The 20,984-nt window shown below is 45.9% G+C and overlaps 1 protein-coding gene across 17 annotated transcripts in view; it reads left to right on the forward strand.

Moving 5' to 3' along the window:
* Window positions 1-20,984, forward strand: part of TANC2 (tetratricopeptide repeat, ankyrin repeat and coiled-coil containing 2) — a 273,282-nt gene that overhangs the window by 243,093 nt on the left and 9,205 nt on the right. For 14 of the 17 annotated variants that reach the window (XM_052785087.1, XM_052785092.1, XM_052785097.1 and 11 more), the window contains 10 exons: window positions 743-928; window positions 3,128-3,221; window positions 8,672-8,805; window positions 9,269-9,392; window positions 13,646-13,821; window positions 14,108-14,240; window positions 14,797-14,826; window positions 15,733-15,824; window positions 18,133-18,279; window positions 20,256-20,356. In XM_052785087.1, the coding sequence (XP_052641047.1) occupies window positions 743-928; window positions 3,128-3,221; window positions 8,672-8,805; window positions 9,269-9,392; window positions 13,646-13,821; window positions 14,108-14,240; window positions 14,797-14,826; window positions 15,733-15,824; window positions 18,133-18,279; window positions 20,256-20,356 (1,217 nt within the window). The remainder of the gene's footprint in view (window positions 1-742; window positions 929-3,127; window positions 3,222-8,671; window positions 8,806-9,268; window positions 9,393-13,645; window positions 13,822-14,107; window positions 14,241-14,796; window positions 14,827-15,732; window positions 15,825-18,132; window positions 18,280-20,255; window positions 20,357-20,984) is intronic. The other 3 variants (XM_052785093.1, XM_052785095.1, XM_052785103.1) reach the window with 1 other exon arrangement.

Here is a 20,984-nt window from a genome sequence, read left to right on the forward strand (position 1 = left end):
TTCTGTATCTATAATCAATATTAATAGAATATATTAATATAATAATTATTTCTTACAATACGAGAAATGAGAAATACTATGTTGCAGAGCACTGAAGGGGTTAACCAGCAGGACGGTAGCTGATCTGCCTGTCCTGTTTTCTCCAAGTTACTGGTATTGGAATAGGACCTAGAAATCCCAGCTGATGCATTCAGGCATCGAGTGAAAACCATGCCCTGTCCTGAAAAGCCAACCAAATAAGTTCCTACAGGGCTGCCAAGAGCGATCTCTGTTTCCTCTTGACTTCTGCCTGCACTGGCCTCGCGTTGTGCGTTTGACTGCAGGCTGAGGCACTTCTGTGTCTCTTGAAAGAAATTCTATCTGGAAAACAAGATGGTTTTCCTCTTGTGGATTTGGATAAAGGAGATGGTAGCAGTGTGTGTGATTTCAATCCGAAAGAAAACACCATTGCTGGACTTTGGGACACAAAGGGAAAAATTCTTTTGCAGCCTTTGAGTCTGAAGAAAGCTAAAAATAATGGAAACTTACCCAAAGCAAACATTTGTGGCCAAGAGGATGCCTAAGCCTGGGACAGAGTTGCTTTGGGAATGGTTGTTTCCTGGTCGTGGAAGGGATAGTTTACCAGAAAAGTGCACATATTGCACATGTGGCATTATTTTGAAACCAGGGCTGGAAACTCTAAAGAAACGAAGACATTTTGCCTGTGATTTGGTTTAACTGTATTTTGTCATCTCTTTTCAAGGTGGATCATTTGGACAAAAACGGTCAGTGCGCTCTGGTTCATGCTGCTCTCAGAGGACACTTGGAGGTGGTGAAGTTCTTGATCCAATGCGACTGGACCATGGCTGGACAACAGCAGGGAGTGTTTAAGAAGAGCCACGCCATCCAGCAGGCACTGATTGCTGCAGCCAGCATGGGTTACACCGAGGTAAGACCTACCAACCAGCACATCACTGCCTCTGCGGGGCGGGAGACCAAAGGTCGACTATGTTTCCTAGCCAAAACATGGAACAACGAGGGTCTTGGAGGTGGAGTCAGTACCTCTGTCCTACTCTTCCTCCCCTTCCCATCCCAGGCAGTGGGGTTCACAGATCCCTTAGCAATCCCTGTGGTCTGGGCAGGCGTCCAAGAGAGGAAGCGTTACAAGCCTTTAAGTTGTTGGAATAAACCTTTAAGCAAGTGTGGATAAACAGCGAGTTGCTTACACCGTTCCTCCAGTGGTGTTAGGGAAGTGTGAGACCATGTAGCTTTGGACTGTATGTTGGTGGAGAGAAGAGCCAAAGAGCTTCCTCCTATCATACTGATAAAGATTTGTGATGTGGAAAATGATGTATGTTTTCCTACCGAGAAGCAGTCTTTGAGGATTTTTGCATTGGTTGATTTCTTTGCTAAATTGAGCTCCTCTCATTTACTGGAGTTTTGAAATTGCTTTTGTTAAGCATAATCCATGAAAACATAGGCAGTGTGCTCAGATCAGAGGAGCTAATTAAAGAAAGCTGGGAAATTTCTTATTAGCTAAGTGACTGTGAGTTGAACCGATTAGAAGCAGATGTGACTTCAAAACCCTAAAGATCTGCACGCCGAGGACATAATTTGTAACAGGGCACAGAACTTTTTAAATGGGAATTTCCCCCCAGATAATACTGATCACCTTTATAATGTACAGAAAAGAGTTCTGGAATTGTTTAATATTTCTGTTGTACTATGAAAGGTACATGGCTGCTTATAGAAAATACACCAAGTCCCTGTTTTGAGGTGCTTGCAGTCATAGGAGCTGCAAGCTGATGATAACTTACTGTGCTGTTTTTCTCCAACTTTGGTGATAAAACAAATATTTACCATGTTTATAAAGTGATCTTAGTCACTGGTGGAGCCACACTGGAGTCCTTGCTGTGATTATACCCTAGTGTAACCATACCAGACTTAGCTTTACGCTTTAGTCACGCAACACAAGGTCCACTAAGTAGTACAGCACCCAGCTGGAAGGTCAGCCGAGTGCACGGGGGTTTGTTACACCAAGCTCACACTCTCCCATCAAGGCAGCGACATACACACAAGGCGTCTACTGTGGAAGTACCATGGGCATCACTTCAACAGCATCTTCCACACAGGCACTCTCCTGGGTTTCTGGTCCCACCCCCCCCGTGCCACTGTCATTCCCGATGTCCCATTTAGCACTAGAGCATCACTGGCAGGACACGGGAAAACGGCACTCGTCACCACAGTCCCTGCTCCTCTGTGCTGGTGCCTGTCTCAGTCTGTGCCCACAGGCAGCTGCAGGCAGCGGAGCAGGCACGGCTTCCTCCCAGGTACTCAGAAAATGCTGGTTATAGCCTAGACCCCAGCAGATAATTGTTTCTCCTAGAAGGAGAAAAATGTTTTTGTCCTTCGGCCACTAAAGTAAAATCTCCATTTTCTTCTTAGCCTCTTGTTTTCTCACATCGTGTGATCCAAACCCTGAAATTTTCTGCCAGTTCTCAGTCAATTAAATCCTTTCATTTACCCTTTAAAGAAGTTAATTTGCTTCTCTGGGGTTTCAAGCATCCACAGCTGGAAGAAAAACATAGTAGAAATCTTTTTAACAGTCTGCTTAAAAACAGTATTTGCTAGAAAGGAGCTAACAGTTTCTGGAAGTAACTTCACCTTGGCTGGAGCTTAAGATAACGAAGAGGCTAATGATTGTAACTGCACTATTATATCACTTGTCCGTGACTCAGTTTCCCCAGCAGTAAAAGGGGATGATCACACTATTGCACCCCACCAGGTGCGAGTCAATACAGATGGACACACCAGTGTTTCCTCGCTGGTTACGACAGCTGTAGCTGCAGACGAAGGTGCATCCACTGCACACGCCAGGTCATCTGTAGCGGGCCAGACACAGTTATAAGGAACTGCTGCTACAAAAGCTCATCATGGGTGGTCGTATCAAGACACTTGGGGTGGTTTTTTGCTTGTACAGGGCAGCAGGTTCAGTGATTCATCTCTGGAAAAATATTTACTTGAGCTTAGTGTGCCAGGCAGAGACTGTTCCTTTTCCTCTGTGTATTCAGAGCAGCTCGTGTTAAGATGTCAGCAGTTTATATATAACGCATGCAAGTTCGTGAGCTGACATGTCATTTTGTTTTAGATTGTCTCCTACCTGCTCGATCTTCCAGAAAAAGATGAAGAAGAGGTGGAGCGAGCACAAATCAACAGCTTCGACAGCCTCTGGGGAGAGACAGGTGATTTTTGTAGATGCTGTAGCTTCTTCTTGCATGTTTGTGTGTGTGTTTATGGGCTCCCCGTCACCTGACGCATCCCTGATCCCTGGCATTGTTTTGATGAAGGGAAAAGGATCAGTTCCTCTGATTTGATTTCAGGTGATTTACAGGTGCCAGAGTGGAGCTTGCACTCAGCTTAAGTAAAACAGAGAAGTTTGGGTTTTGAAAATCCTGAGCTTCTGCAGCTCCTGGCACTTCTCAGGAGCATGCAGGCATGCAGCGTCTCTGACAACCAGGCCACTAATTTCTCTGAAACATCTCACATTATGTGAGATGGACGCAAAAGTCTGCTCTTCCTTTCTTGATATTGGGCATATTTATCCAAAGCATCTCCCCGTTTCTCTCTTCCCTTCTCCGTTACATGCAGCACCATGACTCTGAAATTATCCATTGATTTTCTGAAAGTTTCTCATTATTTAGCACCTGGTAATTAAACAAATGTCCTTTTGTGCAGTACTATATTTTTGTATTGATGGGTATAATACGTAAGCCCCGCTTCCCTAACTTCTACCAAAACAAAAACAGCCATTCACCCCTTCCACTCCACAGATATGAAGTGCGCTATCATCTCCATTTCTTGAGATACTCAAACTTGGAGTTGTTAGCTTTTAACTCCAATGACCTTATAAATATTATCCACTCTTTTGTACTCAACTCACTAATCTACTTGCATCACTGGTAATGTTCCTGTCAAGTTAATACACCAAAGTAATGTTCCTGTCTGGGTAACGGAGCACTGATTTTGATTCTGTCAGCTTTGTTTAAAAATGACACGATCCAAGGGTACCGACAGTGGCTGGCGTGTGGCTTGGTTTTTGGTCAGGTTGTTTCTGGTTAGAAGCAGGGGGGGCAGGAAAAAGCTGGGTTACGTTTTGAGCTGATTCGTACGCTGTACATTTGAAAATGTAGGCTGATTAGAGCCTTGTGTTGAATGGAGTCTATCAGAAGGTATTGCCCCTGAGCTTTAAAGGACAAAGATGGAGGGATGAGTTGTCCTGGCAGGGAGCCTGATGGGTGGCCGGGCTGCTCTGGGCCACTCATGGGGCATTAGGGAAGGAGTCAGCTCCTGCACCCACAGGGACGTAACTGAGTAGAAATGGCGTTGTGGCATTATTAGCAGAAATAAGGGCAACATACACAAATAAGCCATTTAAAAGTGCCCCTAGGGTGTCATGGGAGAAAAAAGAAATTGGATGTGGAATTAGTCAAATGAGGTGACAGCATTGGTAATAGGACAACAGCTTTGCTGTCGGCGAGCTCACAGTTCGCAGTGGTGACTGGGCCAGAGATGGCTCATCCAAAAAGTTCTCTGGTGTTTGGGTCCTCAGGACTAACTTGTAAATAGGATGGTGATCCAGATGCCTTCAGAGTTTGATCAAAAGCCACTAAGATGTCTCCCTGCAATGTAACCTCATGGACGGCATCAGATACTACAGATATGCTCCTTGACTTAAAGATAGTAGTCGTGAGTTGTCTGGATGAATCTGGCAAAGCCTGGTATAAGGCTATAGGTGTTCTCTGAACTGGTGTCTAACCCTGCCCATCCCGGGAGCTCTGCCTTCACAGGTCACCCTGTCCTGCTCCCTCCTGCTCAGCCATGCTCTCCAGTCTGAAAGCTGAGCACCGCAGCCTTCTCCCTGACAAAGTCCAGCTCTTTTCTTTCCTCTTTCCTTGTGTCCTGGGCAGCTCTGCCGTTCCCAGCCTGCCCGTTGCCTCGAGGACTCTTCAGCAGAAGTCTTTTCCATCTCTGTTGTCCCCCTTCCCATACCTCTCCCCCCCAGCAGTGCCAAAAGCTGGACTCACACAGATATCTGGGAGTTAGTCTGAGAGGGGTTTCTGAGCAACTGGGATAGTTGGGAATGTGGAATTGTGATTTGCAAATCGCACACAACTGGAGGAGCCATCTCAAAGGAATACCCATGTATCCCATTAAAATTGGTGGTAGGTAAGATGGGAAAATGAGCAAAAACGAGCCAACCACCAAATTCAGCTGTCTTTTGTCCTGTCACAGGCAGGACAAGTTTATATAGATCTCAAGACTCCCTTTCACATTGTTTTATTATTATTTTCCCAAAAGTAAATAGCAAGTTTAGATAAATTTGAGGAAAAATGCTGGTTTCCACCTAAAAATAGCAATCTGCTCTAAAAATCTGAATCATGTCTCGTCTGTTTTTTTGATACTTGTTGCTTGTGCGTCTAATCTTCCGCAGAGCAGAGCTGACTGCCTGGCTTAGTGATATCAGCCTGATATCATCCAAATGGCAGTGCCAAGTTACCTCATAAGTTTAGGAATTGCTGACAGCACACTATAGCCAACTCCAGATGGAATATTTCCCCCTGGGACAAGACTAATATCAAAACCCAGCACAAAAGTATCTGAGTCACTTGTAATAACTCCATCAAAGTTGGAGGTGCAAAGAACAACTCCATCAAACTGCATTTGTCTTGCTGCCAGGCTGTGAAACAGATACACGTGCGGTATAGGAGCAATTTAATGATTCCCTCTCCAGATAAGGTTGCTTTTTTTCTAAGAAAACACACATGCTCTGCACAACAGGAGAGACAGAATGTGTCCTTGCAGATCCCTGGTGATGGAGACTGTGGCTTGTCGGACGTTGCTTGCTGACAGAGAGGGGCACTTCCACACCTGAAACTTGTCTCAGGTTTTGTTTGAGCCAAGTTTTGAGAAATGCAGCAACTGTTTTATGGCATTTATGCCAAGACTTTGTTATTGTATGGTGAGTTGTTCTCCTGGCACTACCTCCTCATTGAAGAGCTGCAAAATGGAACATGCCTGTTTTCCAGCCCGGGATCCTGGTCGCTGCTCCTTGGCTGGGCTTGGTGGACTTGCCTTGTCCATGCTGGGCCATGGGAGCTCTCTGGCAGATAGTAAAACTTCAAACAAAACCATTTCCCTCATTTCCTCTCATCACCTTTCCTTGGATTTTCCAGTCTCCTTTCAACACACAGGCACAGCCTTACCTTCTGTTGTGGGTTTTTTGGAGACTAATGGCTGTTGTAAGGCACATTGGTGATATCAGAAACAGGTTGATAAGTCCATCTAAAGAGTACTAAAAGGCTTAAATAAGCACGTACTTCTAGAATTTTTCCTGAAGTAGTTTAATTGAGCTTTTGGGCTTGGACAGTTGGACACCAGCCACAGGACAGTGCTCTGGGCTTGAGGTGACCAGCAGTGGAGCTGGAGCTTGGGGATGTCAAAAGCCGCTTTGACGAGAAGGCTGGAGATAGAGGAGGGAGGCACCTGTACTCAGAGCAGCAGCAGGGTGTCCAGCTCGTTGCAGTTGGAGGGACCCCAGGGGTTATCTAGTCCAACCTTCTGTGCAAAGCAGAGGCACTGGTGAAGTCTGGGTGTACCTTAGTGAATTGGTCTCCGAGGGTCCAGCTGGACTGAGCTCCTTTTGCCCCTCGGAGGGTTTCTCCATTTCTGAGGATAGATGCCTAGGTATCTGTGCATTATACAAGATGAGCTTGGATAGGTTTCTCTCGGCAGCAGGCAGCAAATCCAGGTCATCAGTGTGGAACCTTCCTGAAGCAGCAAGGTCTGACTTCTCAGGAGCGCAGAAGTTTTTGAGCTTCCCTTGAGCTGGAGCTGCAAAGGACAGGCTAGAGCTACATGCCCGCACCAGTTGCTTTGGCCCTGAGGAACAGAGTAGCAAAAAAGACGTGTCAATCCAGGTAGAGAGGATTGCAAGGCAGAGTGGAGAAAGGTATGGCCATGGATCAAATTATCCTGTTTCAGTAAAGTCTTTTCCAAAGAACATCTCATGGTGAGCACCAAACACTTGTAGGTGATTTACAGTATTTTCATTGTTGCAAACATAAGTCATTTTGACATGAAATACCTCAAATTAACCTGCAGCATTTCAAGTACAGGCAGGTTTAGAAATAGAACCCAAAAGCCCTGCATACCGATCCCTCTGCCATGCACATTACACACAGTCCTCCTTCTATATTTGTAGCTTACGTTTAAAACCCACATGGATCTGATTATAGATTTTGCAGTATGTTCTGCTTGTGGCAGCGAGATGATTTTTCTTTTAACTCTTGGTGTCTCTCAACCCCAAGAGAAGAAAACTCGACCATAATGTGGAACAGAATAGAGAATTAATTAAATCCCCCAACATTAACAGTGTTGCAGTTGGAAACCCATCAACACCTCGTAATCAGCCATCCCACAGAAATGTACTTCAAAGAAAAAACAAGCTACGTCAGTTAGAAATAGACTCCCACCTTCTGCTCCAACTCCTACTGGAAGCAGCAGAGCATCGAGCCAGAGGAGCTGTGCTGAAGTGCACAGAAAGTTAAGGAGAGGAGGGAGGAACTGAAAAGTCTAAAATTAATACCAAAGACGAGTCAAAGGCAGGTCCTGCACTTGTAACTATTTTTGGATTGAATGTGTCTTTTCTAACCCAACCATACTTTCTGAGTTAACAGGGCACTTTTTGTCAGGGAAAGAGCTGTCAGGTGTTACTTCTACCCACCTGTAATATTGTGAGCATCTGTAATACTGGAAATGAGAGATAATTTTGGTTTTGCACAAAGACCCTTGCTGGTAGGATCAGTCCTGACCAGAAACAAAGCCCAGAATTGGCATTTTTCTTGGAGAACCGGTGAAAGTATTCATACCATTTTTGCTTTCCAGTTGTTTCCCTGGTTTCAAAGATTTACAGGGTAAAGTGGGATATTAAAAATAAAAGTTCTCCATCTGAATTATGCTGCTCTGTGCTTGTTCAGACAGAGAAGAGCCACAAATCTGACAGACATCCAGTGGCTAGCAGTGATCTGTCAGTGCCTTCAGCCTGATCCCTCACTTGCTCTCTTGTAGTCATTGTGGAATGAGTCAAGGACAGGTTGCAGAAGGTCTTGTCAAGACAGCATATACCTAAAGATCTGTGTTTTCACTGGACATTGTGCCCCTACTAAGACACACTCAGTCTTGCAGCCTGTGGCTTTTGCAGTAGGAAAACCTACAGGAGGCACAGCGGGAAATGGGGAAGGTTTCATGTGACAAGGCTCTACATTTCTTTGCAGCAACACCTTGAACCTGAGTCACACATTCCTGTAGATTGTTATGCTTATGGTTCTCATCCTGTTTCACTGCGACTTGTGGAAAATAATAAAAGCTGATTGTCCCAATCAGCCTCTTCCCATAATGTTATGAGATCTTTTCATGGAAGAGTTGACCTTTGAAGTAAACTAAAAGGACAAGTAAGAGCTAGAACTGTACTGATCCAACTAATTTTCTTTGTTCATTTTGCCTGTCACGAGATACGTTTGGCATTTCAGGCACCATCGCTTCGGTATCCAGCAGAAGGACCTATGTCTGGATAGGAAAAAAACTCCGCGGAGAGGGTGGCTCTTTCCCTTCACTGCTTTTCTCTCTCCTCCAGCTCTGACGGCAGCGGCCGGGCGTGGGAAGCTGGAGGTCTGCCGGCTCCTCCTGGAGCAGGGTGCCGCGGTCGCACAGCCCAACCGCCGCGGGGTCGTTCCGCTCTTCAGCGCCGTGAGACAGGGCCACTGGCAGGTGAGCGGGTTCTTCACGCCACCGGGACTGGCCTGAAACGTAGGGTCAGGCTGTCCCTTGCATCTTGCTGAAATATGGGTGGAGAAGAGAAACCCCAACTCTTGTGGGGAATGATGAGAGTGAGAAAAAGTGACATTGATGCTTCAAATCCCCAAAGCTCTTGCTGGCTACAGACAGCTTTTGCTTAAGTACTGCGTTATCTCACCATTTGGGAAGCAAATGGGATGCTCTTGACTTAAAAGGTCATTTTTCCTGTCCTTACACTTCAGTTGCTTCTCTTATGCCCTAATCTTGCAGCAGTAATCCCAGAAGGCACCACACTTTGGGGGGTGAGGTTTCAGGACACGGCCACCGCTTTGCTCTTCCTTGGCTCTGGTTTCTTCCCAGCTGGATCTCTACATACGATGTGTGTTCCCAGCTGGGTCTCTACATATAACGTGTGTTCTCGCTTTGTGTGTTGCAGATTGTAGATCTTCTACTCACGCACGGTGCTGATGTAAACATGGCAGACAAGCAGGGGCGGACGCCGCTGATGATGGCTGCATCTGAGGGACATCTGGGCACCGTGGAGTTTCTGCTCGCACAAGGTTAGAGAACGTGCTTGGAAGTGTGTTGGAGACCGGCCACGGCGAGTCCCACCGCACTGTCCCCTGCACAGCTGGAGTCTGTAATGTCGGGGTGGGGATTGTAATCCCACTCCTGGATCGGGCGGTGGGAGAGGTTCTCGGCACCGTATCCAGTTTATTGGAGAACAAGGCTAGAATAGTCATAGCGTTAATCTTGGCTGTTTTGTTGTCTGTATTTGGTGCTCACAGCCTCAAAACCATGCGTTTGAGTTAGAAAATAAAATAACGTATCACAGGTGCTTTGAGCATTGAGTTAAGAACATGCCCTTGAACCATGCTTGGAGCTTTCCCCTTAGACAAAAACATCAACAAGCGATGTGATTGAACCGTCAGTATCATCACGGAACAGGCAGGCAAGACTCAGCCACAGAACCAGAGTTTGGGACACGTTTTAACATTTCCATTTTTAGTGCTAGTATTTTTGGCCACGCTTTTGACACCAACATCAGCAGGAGGGTAAGGATTTAGTGTATTTGTTGAAAATAAAACAGAATGGCTTTCAAGATAGTCTGCTCTTCAGCTTTGCACTCACAGATTCACTTTGCTCAGTACTTTCAGTGTCTAATAACTCTCCTTCACTAGGAGTTACTCAGTCAACAGGAGCATGTTTCAGTTTTACTCATTTCTGCTGTACATATTCGAGGTGAGTCAGAACAACACGCTGCCTGCAACCTGTGTGAACAGGATTATGGATTATTTCTTATTTCTGTAGTTCCTTAGAGACTTCTTTTTTTTTTTTTTTTTTTTTTTACAAATAGCCAATGTTTGTTTGGTTTGTTTGGGTAATTTTCCATTATTTTTTGGCTAGAAATAGCATTTAATTCTTGTATTGTTATTTGATATTTTTATTTCAGGTAAGATCCCTCTTTGGGAAGGGGTATTTTCTTCATATCGTAAGTGACTGTGTCTGACCTCTTAGCCAAAATGTGAGACACTTGTATATTTTACGTAGTAGTTGTAAGAACGTTTTTTTCACTGTAAAATTGCCAGGCTTCCAAGAACAAGTTTCTCATTGCCTGTCTGTCCTGAGCCACAGGCCAGTGGGATCCTTGCTGTTCAGTGCTGTAACCTGCACAGGGATGTGACAAAGATCAGTTTGAGGCATGAGTTTCTTATGAATTAATTCAGTTAATTCTTTTCTGATGTTTTGGGTTTTTTTAAATCTCAAATTAACACTCCCCATGTTTGAGTTGTAATGTGGCTCTTTTTGCAGCTTGACTTAATCTGTGTAAAAGACTTGAAATAAGTGATTTTTTTTGCCAGACTTGAGAACTGTGCATGTTGCTTAAGACTGACTGGCTCAGTGGAGGATGAAAATACCAGATAATCTGATCTTGGCTATGGGATCATCAGCAAATGCACATAATGTTTCCCTAGCTCTTTGGACACTGAGACCCCCAAGAAGTCAAAAATATGAAAATATTTTTTACTTTAAAAAGGTCCATTCTTGTAAATAGCTTAATAAACTCCACCAAATATGCTATAACACATGGTCCTGAAAAGTTAGCTCAAGCCTGGGCAGAGTACAGTGATATAAGGTGTATTTTAATTAAAATGGCTTTGACAATCCTGTTCAATGTTTCATTAAAATCAAAGTATGTGAATCATAAGCCATAAGCATTAATTAGTGTGTTGCAAGGCAAATCTCGTTTGACTGTACTTGATTAACACAGCGTTTGTAAACACTTTTTATTAACAGAGTTGCAGTCATCAATCAATTTGAAATCGAAATTTTTAGAGTTACCTACTGCTCTTACTTAACACCCAGAAGTAATGGACATCTGAACGGTGAATTAAACTTTCCTGGTAGCAGCTCTGCTAGAGCTGATATTTATACGGATCTGTGTTACACAAAGCAAAATAATTCTTGATGCTTGTTCCGTTTGGAGAGAGCTTAATTCTGAATCTCAAAAAATCAATCCCTCGACGTTTTTGCTACCTTGGGGTACGTGGTACGGGGGATGCCGCTTCTTGCTGTCTGTCTTGTGCCTCTGACACACAACGCTGAGCCTTGTCCCCGGGATGGGTAACCCTGCCTGGGCACTGCAGCTTTGGATGCATCCTCTGTACAGAAAGGATCCAGCCATCCTGCCCACTCCCTGCTTCTTTTTGATGCTCCAAGTCTCAGTCATTTCTTTTTTTCTCTAGCTGGCTCATGTTCTGTGCCTGCTGGATAACATACTCAATCATAAACTCTTGTGTTTAGCCAGTTCATTTTTTTAGGGAAGGGGAGGGAGCAGTCCAACCCTTCTCAGAAGCAAGCTGGGTTTACCCAGACAAAATCTTTCCCAGTGCAGCAGACATCGATCCCATGAGGTCACCTTAAGCCCCTTGCCCTTGAAACCATCAGTTTGTTTCATGTCTGACTGCCTTAATGCCAAGTAGGTCAGAGATCCCCGAGGGAGCAAAAGATGCCTTCAGAGTCAAGCAGAGGTTCTGCTGGGAGCCACGGCTGCGTCAGGAGCTTGGCATTTCTGCGGAGGTCGTGCCCAGCCTGCCTCGGAGCAGCATTTTGGCATTTCTGAAGCGGTGCGCTTTGTCCGCTCACTTAGATCTTCAGCTTGCATTGCTGCAGCGGTACCCTGAAGTCTGTGCCTGTCACCCTGTGGTATGGTGTGTCTTCCACTGGACTGGGAAAAGAGTGGGAAGGTTAAGCAATGACGTGGCTTTCCAGCCTTCCCTCTTATTGCAGGAGCTTTCTCACCTGCTCCAGAAGAGTCAGAGGGAAAACACGAGAGAAGACTTGGACAGTTTGATTGCAAGCAAGTAGCTGGTACAAGTAAAAAGGAATGAAATGAGGTTTTATCCTGCTTTGCTGAGCAAAAATTGTCCTTGAGTCAGTTGAGGATCACCTGGAGGGCTTTCACAGAGCTTCAGAAGGGTTTCTGGGTGTGGTGTGGGCAACGTGAGAGAAGGCTGGCAAGAGTATATGTTGTCATCCCTTAGCTTGTATATTGGAGCTGCCTTGCAGCCAGTGTCCCTCCTTGGCACACCAGATTGCCCCAGACGGCGTTTGCCACCTCCCTCGCTGGCACTCCACGCTGCAGTTCGGAGGCATGCAGCGAGCAGGATGCTGCAGCGGTGCCGAGAGCTCTGGGCGGAGGTTTCTGAACATACCCTGAGCAAATGTTCATGTGTCGTGCTCCTCCGCAAACAAAAAGTTGTGCAAGCTGGAAGACCTATCAGTTTACTGTCATCTGGGTGATGTCTGCTAACCGGGGGATATGTCAGCTGGGATGAATGGGAAGGTTCAGGAAATTCACATTACTCCCCCGCTTGCTGAGCTTTCTGGAGCCAGTGAAGATCTCATGCTGCGTGGTTTAGTGTTTACCTACAGGAGAAAAATACTGCAGCAGCAATTGATCCCAGCCGGCTGGCAGGAGCATTCCGCAGGTAGCTGCAATTCCTCAGAGGAGCAGAGCTGATACGGATCTCTTCTGCGCGCTCGAGAGCCGGCGCCCTGCCTGTGCCATGGCAACAGGAGTTGTCTTCATGCCACGAAGAGGAGTGTTCACTTAATGCTGCTGTTCAGATCTCATATGCGTATCCATATGCCGTATGAAGCAATACTGACCCGTTGGTATGGCAGCGTGATTTCTTGATCCAAGAAAATGTCAAGTCCCTCTCTCCTTGGCTTGCAGTTGGCAGTAGTTTATCCCACAACGTTGTATTTATATTGGGTAAAGTTCAGGGAGAAATACTGCTGGAAATTGTGTTGATTTGGGTAAAGGGAAGGGGAGTGAAGAGGGGAAAATATGTGCTTTTTTAGAAGAACTGAGCTGAACTGACTTAGTTCCCCTTGGTACGCCATGACCTGCTGAAACAGCAAAATGGTCTTCATCTCTGACTCACACAGCCTGGAATGGGTTTTGATTTAAAAAAAAAAAAAAGTTAAAAAGAAAGATTGATGTCTCAGATGAGGGATGTCAAATCCACCCTGCTGCTCAGAAGATGTTTGCCAGAAAAGCCTACAGAGCTAGGTGCGAAAAAGTTTGCAGCTTGGTGTGAATAAACTCATTTGCCACAGTTCCTATCAGTGCATTTGAAGTTGCCGTGGAGGGTGGGATCCGTGGTAGGAGAAATGTTAATAAAGTAATTAATAATTATGTACATAGCTCTCTAAAAATAAGCTGTCATCACTAAGCGGATGGTTTGTTGTATCATAGTGCTCAACAACAGAGAGCTCTGAAGTGAACTGACCCTTGTTCTTTCAGGTGCCTCCATTTCTTTAATGGACAAGGAGGGCTTGACGGCCCTCAGCTGGGCTTGTCTGAAGGGACACCTCTCCGTGGTGCGTTCCCTGGTAGAGAACGGAGCTGCCACCGACCACGCAGATAAAAACGGACGCACTCCACTGGACCTGGCAGCTTTTTACGGCGATGCAGAGGTGGTAAGTGGCCTGTAATATATGCAGAAGAAAACAGGCAGTTGGTGTAAAAGGCTTAAAATAGTACAGTTCGGCTTGGTGTAGCAATAAGCATATAGAGTCCTGGCCCTCCATACGTGCAGGCGCTTCTGCAGAGGACAAGGCATGAGACTGATGTACTCTCAGCCCCTATAGAGGTGGTTTGAGCCCAAGCAGTGGAGCAGAGCAAGCTTTTGCTGGTTGTACATCCCCAGCAGCACGCGAAGGTCTCGCCCAGGAGCAGAACTGACTGTTGGTCTTCTCGTTGCAGGTTCAGTTTCTGGTGGACCATGGGGCCATGATTGAGCACGTTGACTACAGCGGGATGCGCCCACTCGACAGGGCAGTGGGGTGCCGCAACACCTCAGTTGTCGTCACTCTCCTGAAGAAAGGAGCAAAGATAGGTAGGGACAAGGGGACAATCCACCGTTGGCTCTGTGCTCAGGCAGGACTCCGAGCCGTGGGGCTGGCTTCCTAGAAAATACAAGCGTAATGCAGAGGCAGCCTCAGCCCCAGCGGCTGCTTCATACTCCGAAAGCAGCCAGCGAGTCATGACTGCCTTGTTCTCTTTATTAAAACGGGGAATATTTTTTTTTGCTGTCGTGTTACTTAGCAAAGTTAATCAATAAACAACTGTTTCTTTGGCAAGGTCTTTCCTCTGGTAATGCTTTTTCTATCTTTACTAGTCTGAGTCGACAAACATACTATGTCCATGCATTGCTGTGAGCTGCTGCATTCACTTGCTCTGTGTATGCTTTCAGATCTTAGTGTTACCTGCACTGCGCCACACAGCTGCTCACGTTACGTTTTCCTGTGAAAGGGGATTTTGCTGGTGCATTGGCTTCTTTGCTGCCTGCCTCTCACAGCTGCTTTTTTCCTTTCTTTTTTTTTTTTTTTCACCTTCATCCATTTTTTTTTCCCCTCTCTCCTACAACTTTTTGTTTTCTCCTTTCTTTGAAGGTTGTCAGACGTTACCGAGTCGCCCACGAGGTATATCTCATTGCTGTCAGCATCAGCTTCGATCTGATAGCTTTGTCAGCCTTGCTTTCTCCTGTTTGATTTAGCCTGCATGCGTCCCCAACACCTCTAATCTTTTAATTTACCTCACCTTCAAATAATTTTTTTAATGACTGTTGCAGAGAATAACTTGAACTCAAAAACTAACCTCCTTCCCCCAAAATGTACTGAATCTACTTATAGAATATTGTTGACTTATTCTTCACCCACACTAATGAGTTGTCCCCAAATTTTTGCCACCCCTTCCCTCCCAGTATTAGTCCTTGAGATAACAACTGGCTCTGCACGGGCGGACCCCTGCGCAGAGCCAGCATGTCCCCAGCCCAACGGATGGCTTCGGCACCGGCAGCACTTAGACACGATCTTTCCTTTGTCATATTTTCCGCCTTAATGGATTTTCTACTCTAGTATTTCACATCTTGTGAAGTTGGAAATCACAATGCACTTAAACACAAAACGCCTATCGACAGTCAAACTGCAGATTTCCTAGTACACTTCCAGAGATTTTAATTTAGAAATGCTTTTATGTAACCACTCTGATTTCTCCTTTTAAATATGTTGTTTCCCCCACCCCAGCTGGTTCCACAATCAGCACTGCCCTCTTGTGGAAATGGCTCCCGTCATTTCCCAGACCATCATGGTGGTGGTGATTAGGATTAGCCTTAATGACTGCAAAGGAAAACCATTGCAATGTGGATGACGTTAATTTAAGTGCGAGAGGAACTGTCAGCTCGATCATTTGGAGCGCTCTGCCCTTTGACCATGCCAAGTTGTTCTCTCCAGCAGAAATTCCCACCCCAGGATATTTTTTCCACCCAGCTTCCTACCACCCTTGCATTGTATGAGTTTTTTACCCATCATGCATCCTGTACACTACAGGTCCAGCAACATGGGCGATGGCAACCTCCAAACCAGACATCATGATCATCCTGTTGAGCAAGCTGATGGAGGAGGGAGACATGTTTTATAAGGTGAGAAGAGTGTTTTTGGAAAAATTGAACAGATGCAGCTTGCAGCACAACTTTGTATGAGGTTTTGAGTGAGCAATGCTGCTGCCTTAAACCATGGCAAGTAAAAGCTACTGCTGACAGCGTTCCTTGTGTTGCAAACTGTTTGGTTTTGGTTAGTGGAGTTGGGGAGGGGGGATTGATTGCCCAAATCTGTAATGAAGCTGAAGCAAAGCCAAGTCTCTCTGCATTCTGGATTTGAGCCAGCACTTCATTTCCTCTTTGAAAACACCAGAACCCAAGTGTTTTACAGAGGTTCAGAGTGCTGATGTCATTGCATCAGATCTGGCAACATTGTCATTACCTAGCAGGCTCACTGCTGCGGAACAAGGCAACAAGGTAGCATATCCCAGAAAAACTCCTGGAAGAAACTTTTTGCAGTGAAAACAGATTGTCAGGACACAGATGGCTTTGTCATGTCCTTTAGCCCATGGGAGACATTCCACCGTTACAGTTAGAGAGTCTTTTTTGCTCTGTGTTTATTTTAAGCCGATCTTTAAAACCTGGAGATTTGCACACACACACAAAATGTGCAAGTACAACAATGATTCACTGTTAGGCTCTAAGGGTGAAGCAGAAAATATGCAAAGCTGGCATTGTAACTGGAGTTATCTGCCAGAGATACATGATACAGCTGAGAAACCTGAGTCTACAAAGTTTTAAAGCTTACTATTTGTAGCTGCAAAATTTATGTCCTAGATCCCATTTTGCCCTCTTTCTTTCACCCTAGCTGCCATGGCTGCCCCTCTCCAGGGTGCAGATCATCCATCCCAAAAATAGGTGCCCAAAATAGCAAAGATGAGTCGCCCTTTGAAGGTGACTGTTGCGTCCCAATAACTATAAAAGGAACCCAGTTGACAGGCTTAGATGTAGACACCTAATTTTCAGACATCTGAAGTCCAGGGAGATGAATCTCAACTGGTTTGTCCAACTTCAGAGCCACATCGGTGCCATAACATTTATCTTTGCTATTGCAGAGGCTTCTCTGAGCCCCGGGAACTCCACCCAAAGTCCCACACTTCGTATTCTTTACCATCCCTGGCCCTTATTAAGCTTTGGGTGTAAAGTGTTCTCCAGAAATGGGTTACTGATCACCCAGGTCAAAAGACAGACCATCCAGAAACCAGATGGAGTTGTATCAAGTCAACATAACACAAATTCTGCTGTGTTTCCCACTGTAGCGTGACAACTCTGTACTAAGTGGGAGAACTCAACTTGCACAAGACATCTGGGAGGCAGGGTCGATCTGCTTGAGGGTAGGGAGGCTCTACAAAGAGATCTGGACAGGCTGGATCGATGGGCTGAGGCCAATTGTATGAAGTTTAACACGGCCAAGTGCCGGGTCCTCCACTTCGGTCACGGCAACCCCATGCAGCGCTACAGGCTTGGGGAAGAGTGGCTGGAAAGCTGCCCGGCCGAGAAAGACCTGGGGGTGCTGGTTGACAGCCGGCTGAATATGAGCCAGCAGTGTGCCCAGGTGGCCAAGAAGGCCAATCACATCCTAGCCTGTATCAGGAACAGTGTGGCCAGCAGGAACAGGGAGGTGGTTGTTCCCCTGTACTCACTCCCTGGTGAGGCCGCACCTCGAGTGCTGTGTTCAGTTTTGGGCCCCTCACTACAGGAAAGACATTGAGGTGCTGGAGCGTGTCCAGAGAAGGGCAACCAAGTTGGTGAGGGGCCTTGAGCACAAGTCTTATGAGGAGCAGCTGAGGGATCTGGGGTTGTTCAGTCTAGAAAAGAGGAGGCTGAGGGGAGACCTTATCGCTCTCTACAACTACCTGAAAGGGGGTTGTAGTGAGGTGGGTGTTGGTCTCTTCTGTCAGGTGTCTGGAGATAGGACAAGAGGAAACGGCCTCAAGTTGAGGCAAGGGAGATTTAGGTTAGATATTAGGAAAAATTTTTTTACTGAGAGGGTTGTCAAACATTGGAATGGGCTGCCCAGGGAAGTGGTTGATTCACCATCCCTGGAGGTATTGAAAAAGCGAGTGGACAGGGTACTCCAGGGCATGGTTTAGGGGGCATGGTTAATGGTTGGACTCGATGATCTTGAAGGTCTTTTCCAACCGAAATGATTCTATGATTCTATGATCTGCATTTCCAGATCAGATGCTCCCTTGATCAAATATTCTGGCTTTCCTTTCTAGAAAAGGGCTAAATAGTGAAGTCAAGTTACCTTAACCACCTAAAACATTCGTGGGGCTGGTGAGTGAGTTCTCTGCAGTGAAGTAAACTCAACCCAAGGATGTGTTTTGACATGTTCTCCTTCTCTTAGAAAGGTAAAGTGAAAGAGGCTGCCCAGCGCTACCAGTACGCTCTGAAAAAATTCCCCAGGGAAGGGTTTGGAGAAGACCTGAAAACCTTCCGTGAGCTGAAGGTGTCGCTCCTTCTCAACCTCTCCCGGTGTCGAAGGAAAATGAACGTAAGTCTCCCCACTCTTCGTGGCCTTAAGCGCAAGCTGCCAGCTTTCTGCCTGTGCACAGAGACATGTCCATCCTGTATTTGTGCTTTGACCTCTGAGATCTCTCCTCTGTGTAACCTGGTTGTCCTTCACAGAGCACTGACATTTTATAATTCAAAAGAAGTAATGATTTAATATGCATTTCTGATGATTAAAAATTCATTGCTATGTTTATAGCTTTTTGAATTTTTTATTACTCCCTTTTGATGATGATGTGAATTGGGGGTGGAGGCATTTTCCAGATTTCTAGGGCAGCGGTGAGGGAGGAGCCAGGAGATGTGCTCCTTTGAATACTAATTAATTTAAAATGAAGGAGCATATGCTTAGGGGGCTAGCACTTCCCCAGGGCAGTGACTCATCCAGAAACACCCCCACATACTCCCTCTCCTCCCAGAACTGCCAGATCACTGTCACTCTCTCCGCTCCAATCTAGCAGCATCTAGCGACCAACTCCTGCACCATGTCTGTTCTTCCAGCAGACAAGTGCCACCTCCCCCTTGCTCTGCATGCAGAGGCTTTCACCTCAACAACTTAAAGTCTCCCTAGACTCGAAAAGTGAAATCTCCGCCGAGGCCGTGAGCCAGCGAAGATTACACTGGAGGGGAAAGGGTTTCTGTGACACCTTCATTTCTTTAAGCTGTGAGGGAGAAAGATGAAAAGCAATGGAAGTAAAATCTGAATGCTGGTGAACAAACAACACAGTTTGTAGAAAAAGTGTGAACCTTCTCTTTAAACAAGCCAACTCGCAGCTAAGCCTGCGCTTTAAGGACAAGATTTGGGGTTTATTGTTAACTGGGGAATCCTAGGTTTTGTGATAGAAAATTTTAGAGGGTTGTAATTGCTCCTGCAGTTTTTGCACTTATAGATGAGACCATAAAGGTACCTACCTCTTGACTACATTCCCAGTTTAGTCTATCAGGCAGTATCTCTTCAGTAACTGCTACCGAAGGTACAAACAAAAGTATGAGCTTCCCCAGGCAGAGCATCCAGATAGCAAGCTCCAGGTAGCAAGAGTTTGCTTACCAAGTTTTTGAACAAATCAGGAGTACTCTTCAGTCCTGTCTCCCAGAACTGCCCAGGGTCATAGCCCACAGTCAGCAATGCAAAGCAATGTTTGGCTGTGAAATGAAAGCCCCTCCACGGGGAAGAGGTCTCCTTCACAAGTGCTGAGCCTCAGCTGAGCTTGCTTGTTTGTGAAGCATTCAGGAGAAGGCAAGGGAGGACAGCCGGCAGGATTTGAACCATAGCTGATAGTCTGATCTCGTGGCACTGCCACTCAAAAGCACCCAGAGCAGTCTCCATCCCATGCTGTCACCCTCTACCTCCCCACTTCCAAACCAGTCTCCCAAGTGAGGTGTAGGGGAGAGGCAAGGAACAGTGGAACGGGTGGCACTGGTAGGAGACCTTTGCCAGGCAAGTACCGTTTGTAGCTACTGAGATATTGTAGTCCCTTCCTTCATGTGCAGTTTTATTCAGCCCCTTCGAAGTATGTCAGTGTGTTGCAGAGGGGAAAGCAGAGGGCGTGGGAAAGGTTTCCTATTGCTTTCAACTATGGAAAAAAATCCTTCATGAGATTACATTCCAGCCTCTGTGAGACCAGATGTTTCCTCAAGACTGTAGGTTGTTGGAGAGGGATTGCATGCACTTGTTGGGGACACAATCAATGAGAATGGAGCCAGTGGCGCGCTGGCCTCTGTGGGTGGTGACAGCATCCAGCATTACGAGAGGGCTTTGAGTCTTTAGACGTGCCATTGTAGCTCTCTGGCTGTAAATGATGTTGAATCCATGTGAAACATTCCAGTACCATGAAGTTTTCCATGGTACATGCAAAAAAAAAAAAAAAAAGTCCATATTAAGTTTGTTTTCTTCCCAAACTGTGTATATTTTTATTTCTATATCTATTCAATTACTTATCTGCACACCTATTGTAATGACAGGATTTTGGAATGGCGGAGGAATTTGCTACTAAAGCACTGGAGCTGAAACCGAAATCTTATGAAGCTTACTATGCAAGAGCAAGGGCCAAACGCAGCAGCAGGTGAGGAGAGAGAGAGAGAAAAGTGTGAGGGGCTGGTCTCTTCGAGCTTGGCCACACTGATGTAGGCATCCACCGTGCAAAACCGTACCGGTGTCCCCATGGGAAGAAATGGCAAAGGAACGTTCATTAATGAGATTACAAACCTCTCAAACTCCAGAGTAACACCCTCTTTCATTTGGTAATTTCTGGAGACAGCTGAATGCAAATGTTTTGAGAGGTTCGTCTTAGTTGAACTTTGTCTGAACATCTTACTACACTGGAAACCTTTACACCAAAGTTGGGTATTCTTTTTAAAAATACACTTTAGTTCAACCACAACTTGGGACTCGAAGCAAAATGTGACTCATGGAAGCCCTGTGGCCCATGTTATGCAAGAGGGCAGACTCATTCATCGCTATGATCTCTTCCGGCCCTAAAATCTGTGAATGTCTCTGTCCTACAGCACTTTTTGCAAGGCAGAAACTGCTGACTAGCTGTGCAGTGACTGTGCAGGCAAGCGCCAGCCGGTGAGCTTTCAGGCATAGCTTGTGCTCAGAGCACTGCAACCAGCTTCTAGCGAGCTGCAGCACTGGGATCTCTCTGCATCTCAGATGGAGCCTGGAGGATTCACTTGTTAACCTCCCTGAAG

The sequence above is a fragment of the Harpia harpyja genome, chromosome 4 (assembly GCF_026419915.1).
Source record: "Harpia harpyja isolate bHarHar1 chromosome 4, bHarHar1 primary haplotype, whole genome shotgun sequence".
Taxonomy (NCBI): Eukaryota; Metazoa; Chordata; class Aves; order Accipitriformes; family Accipitridae; genus Harpia; species Harpia harpyja.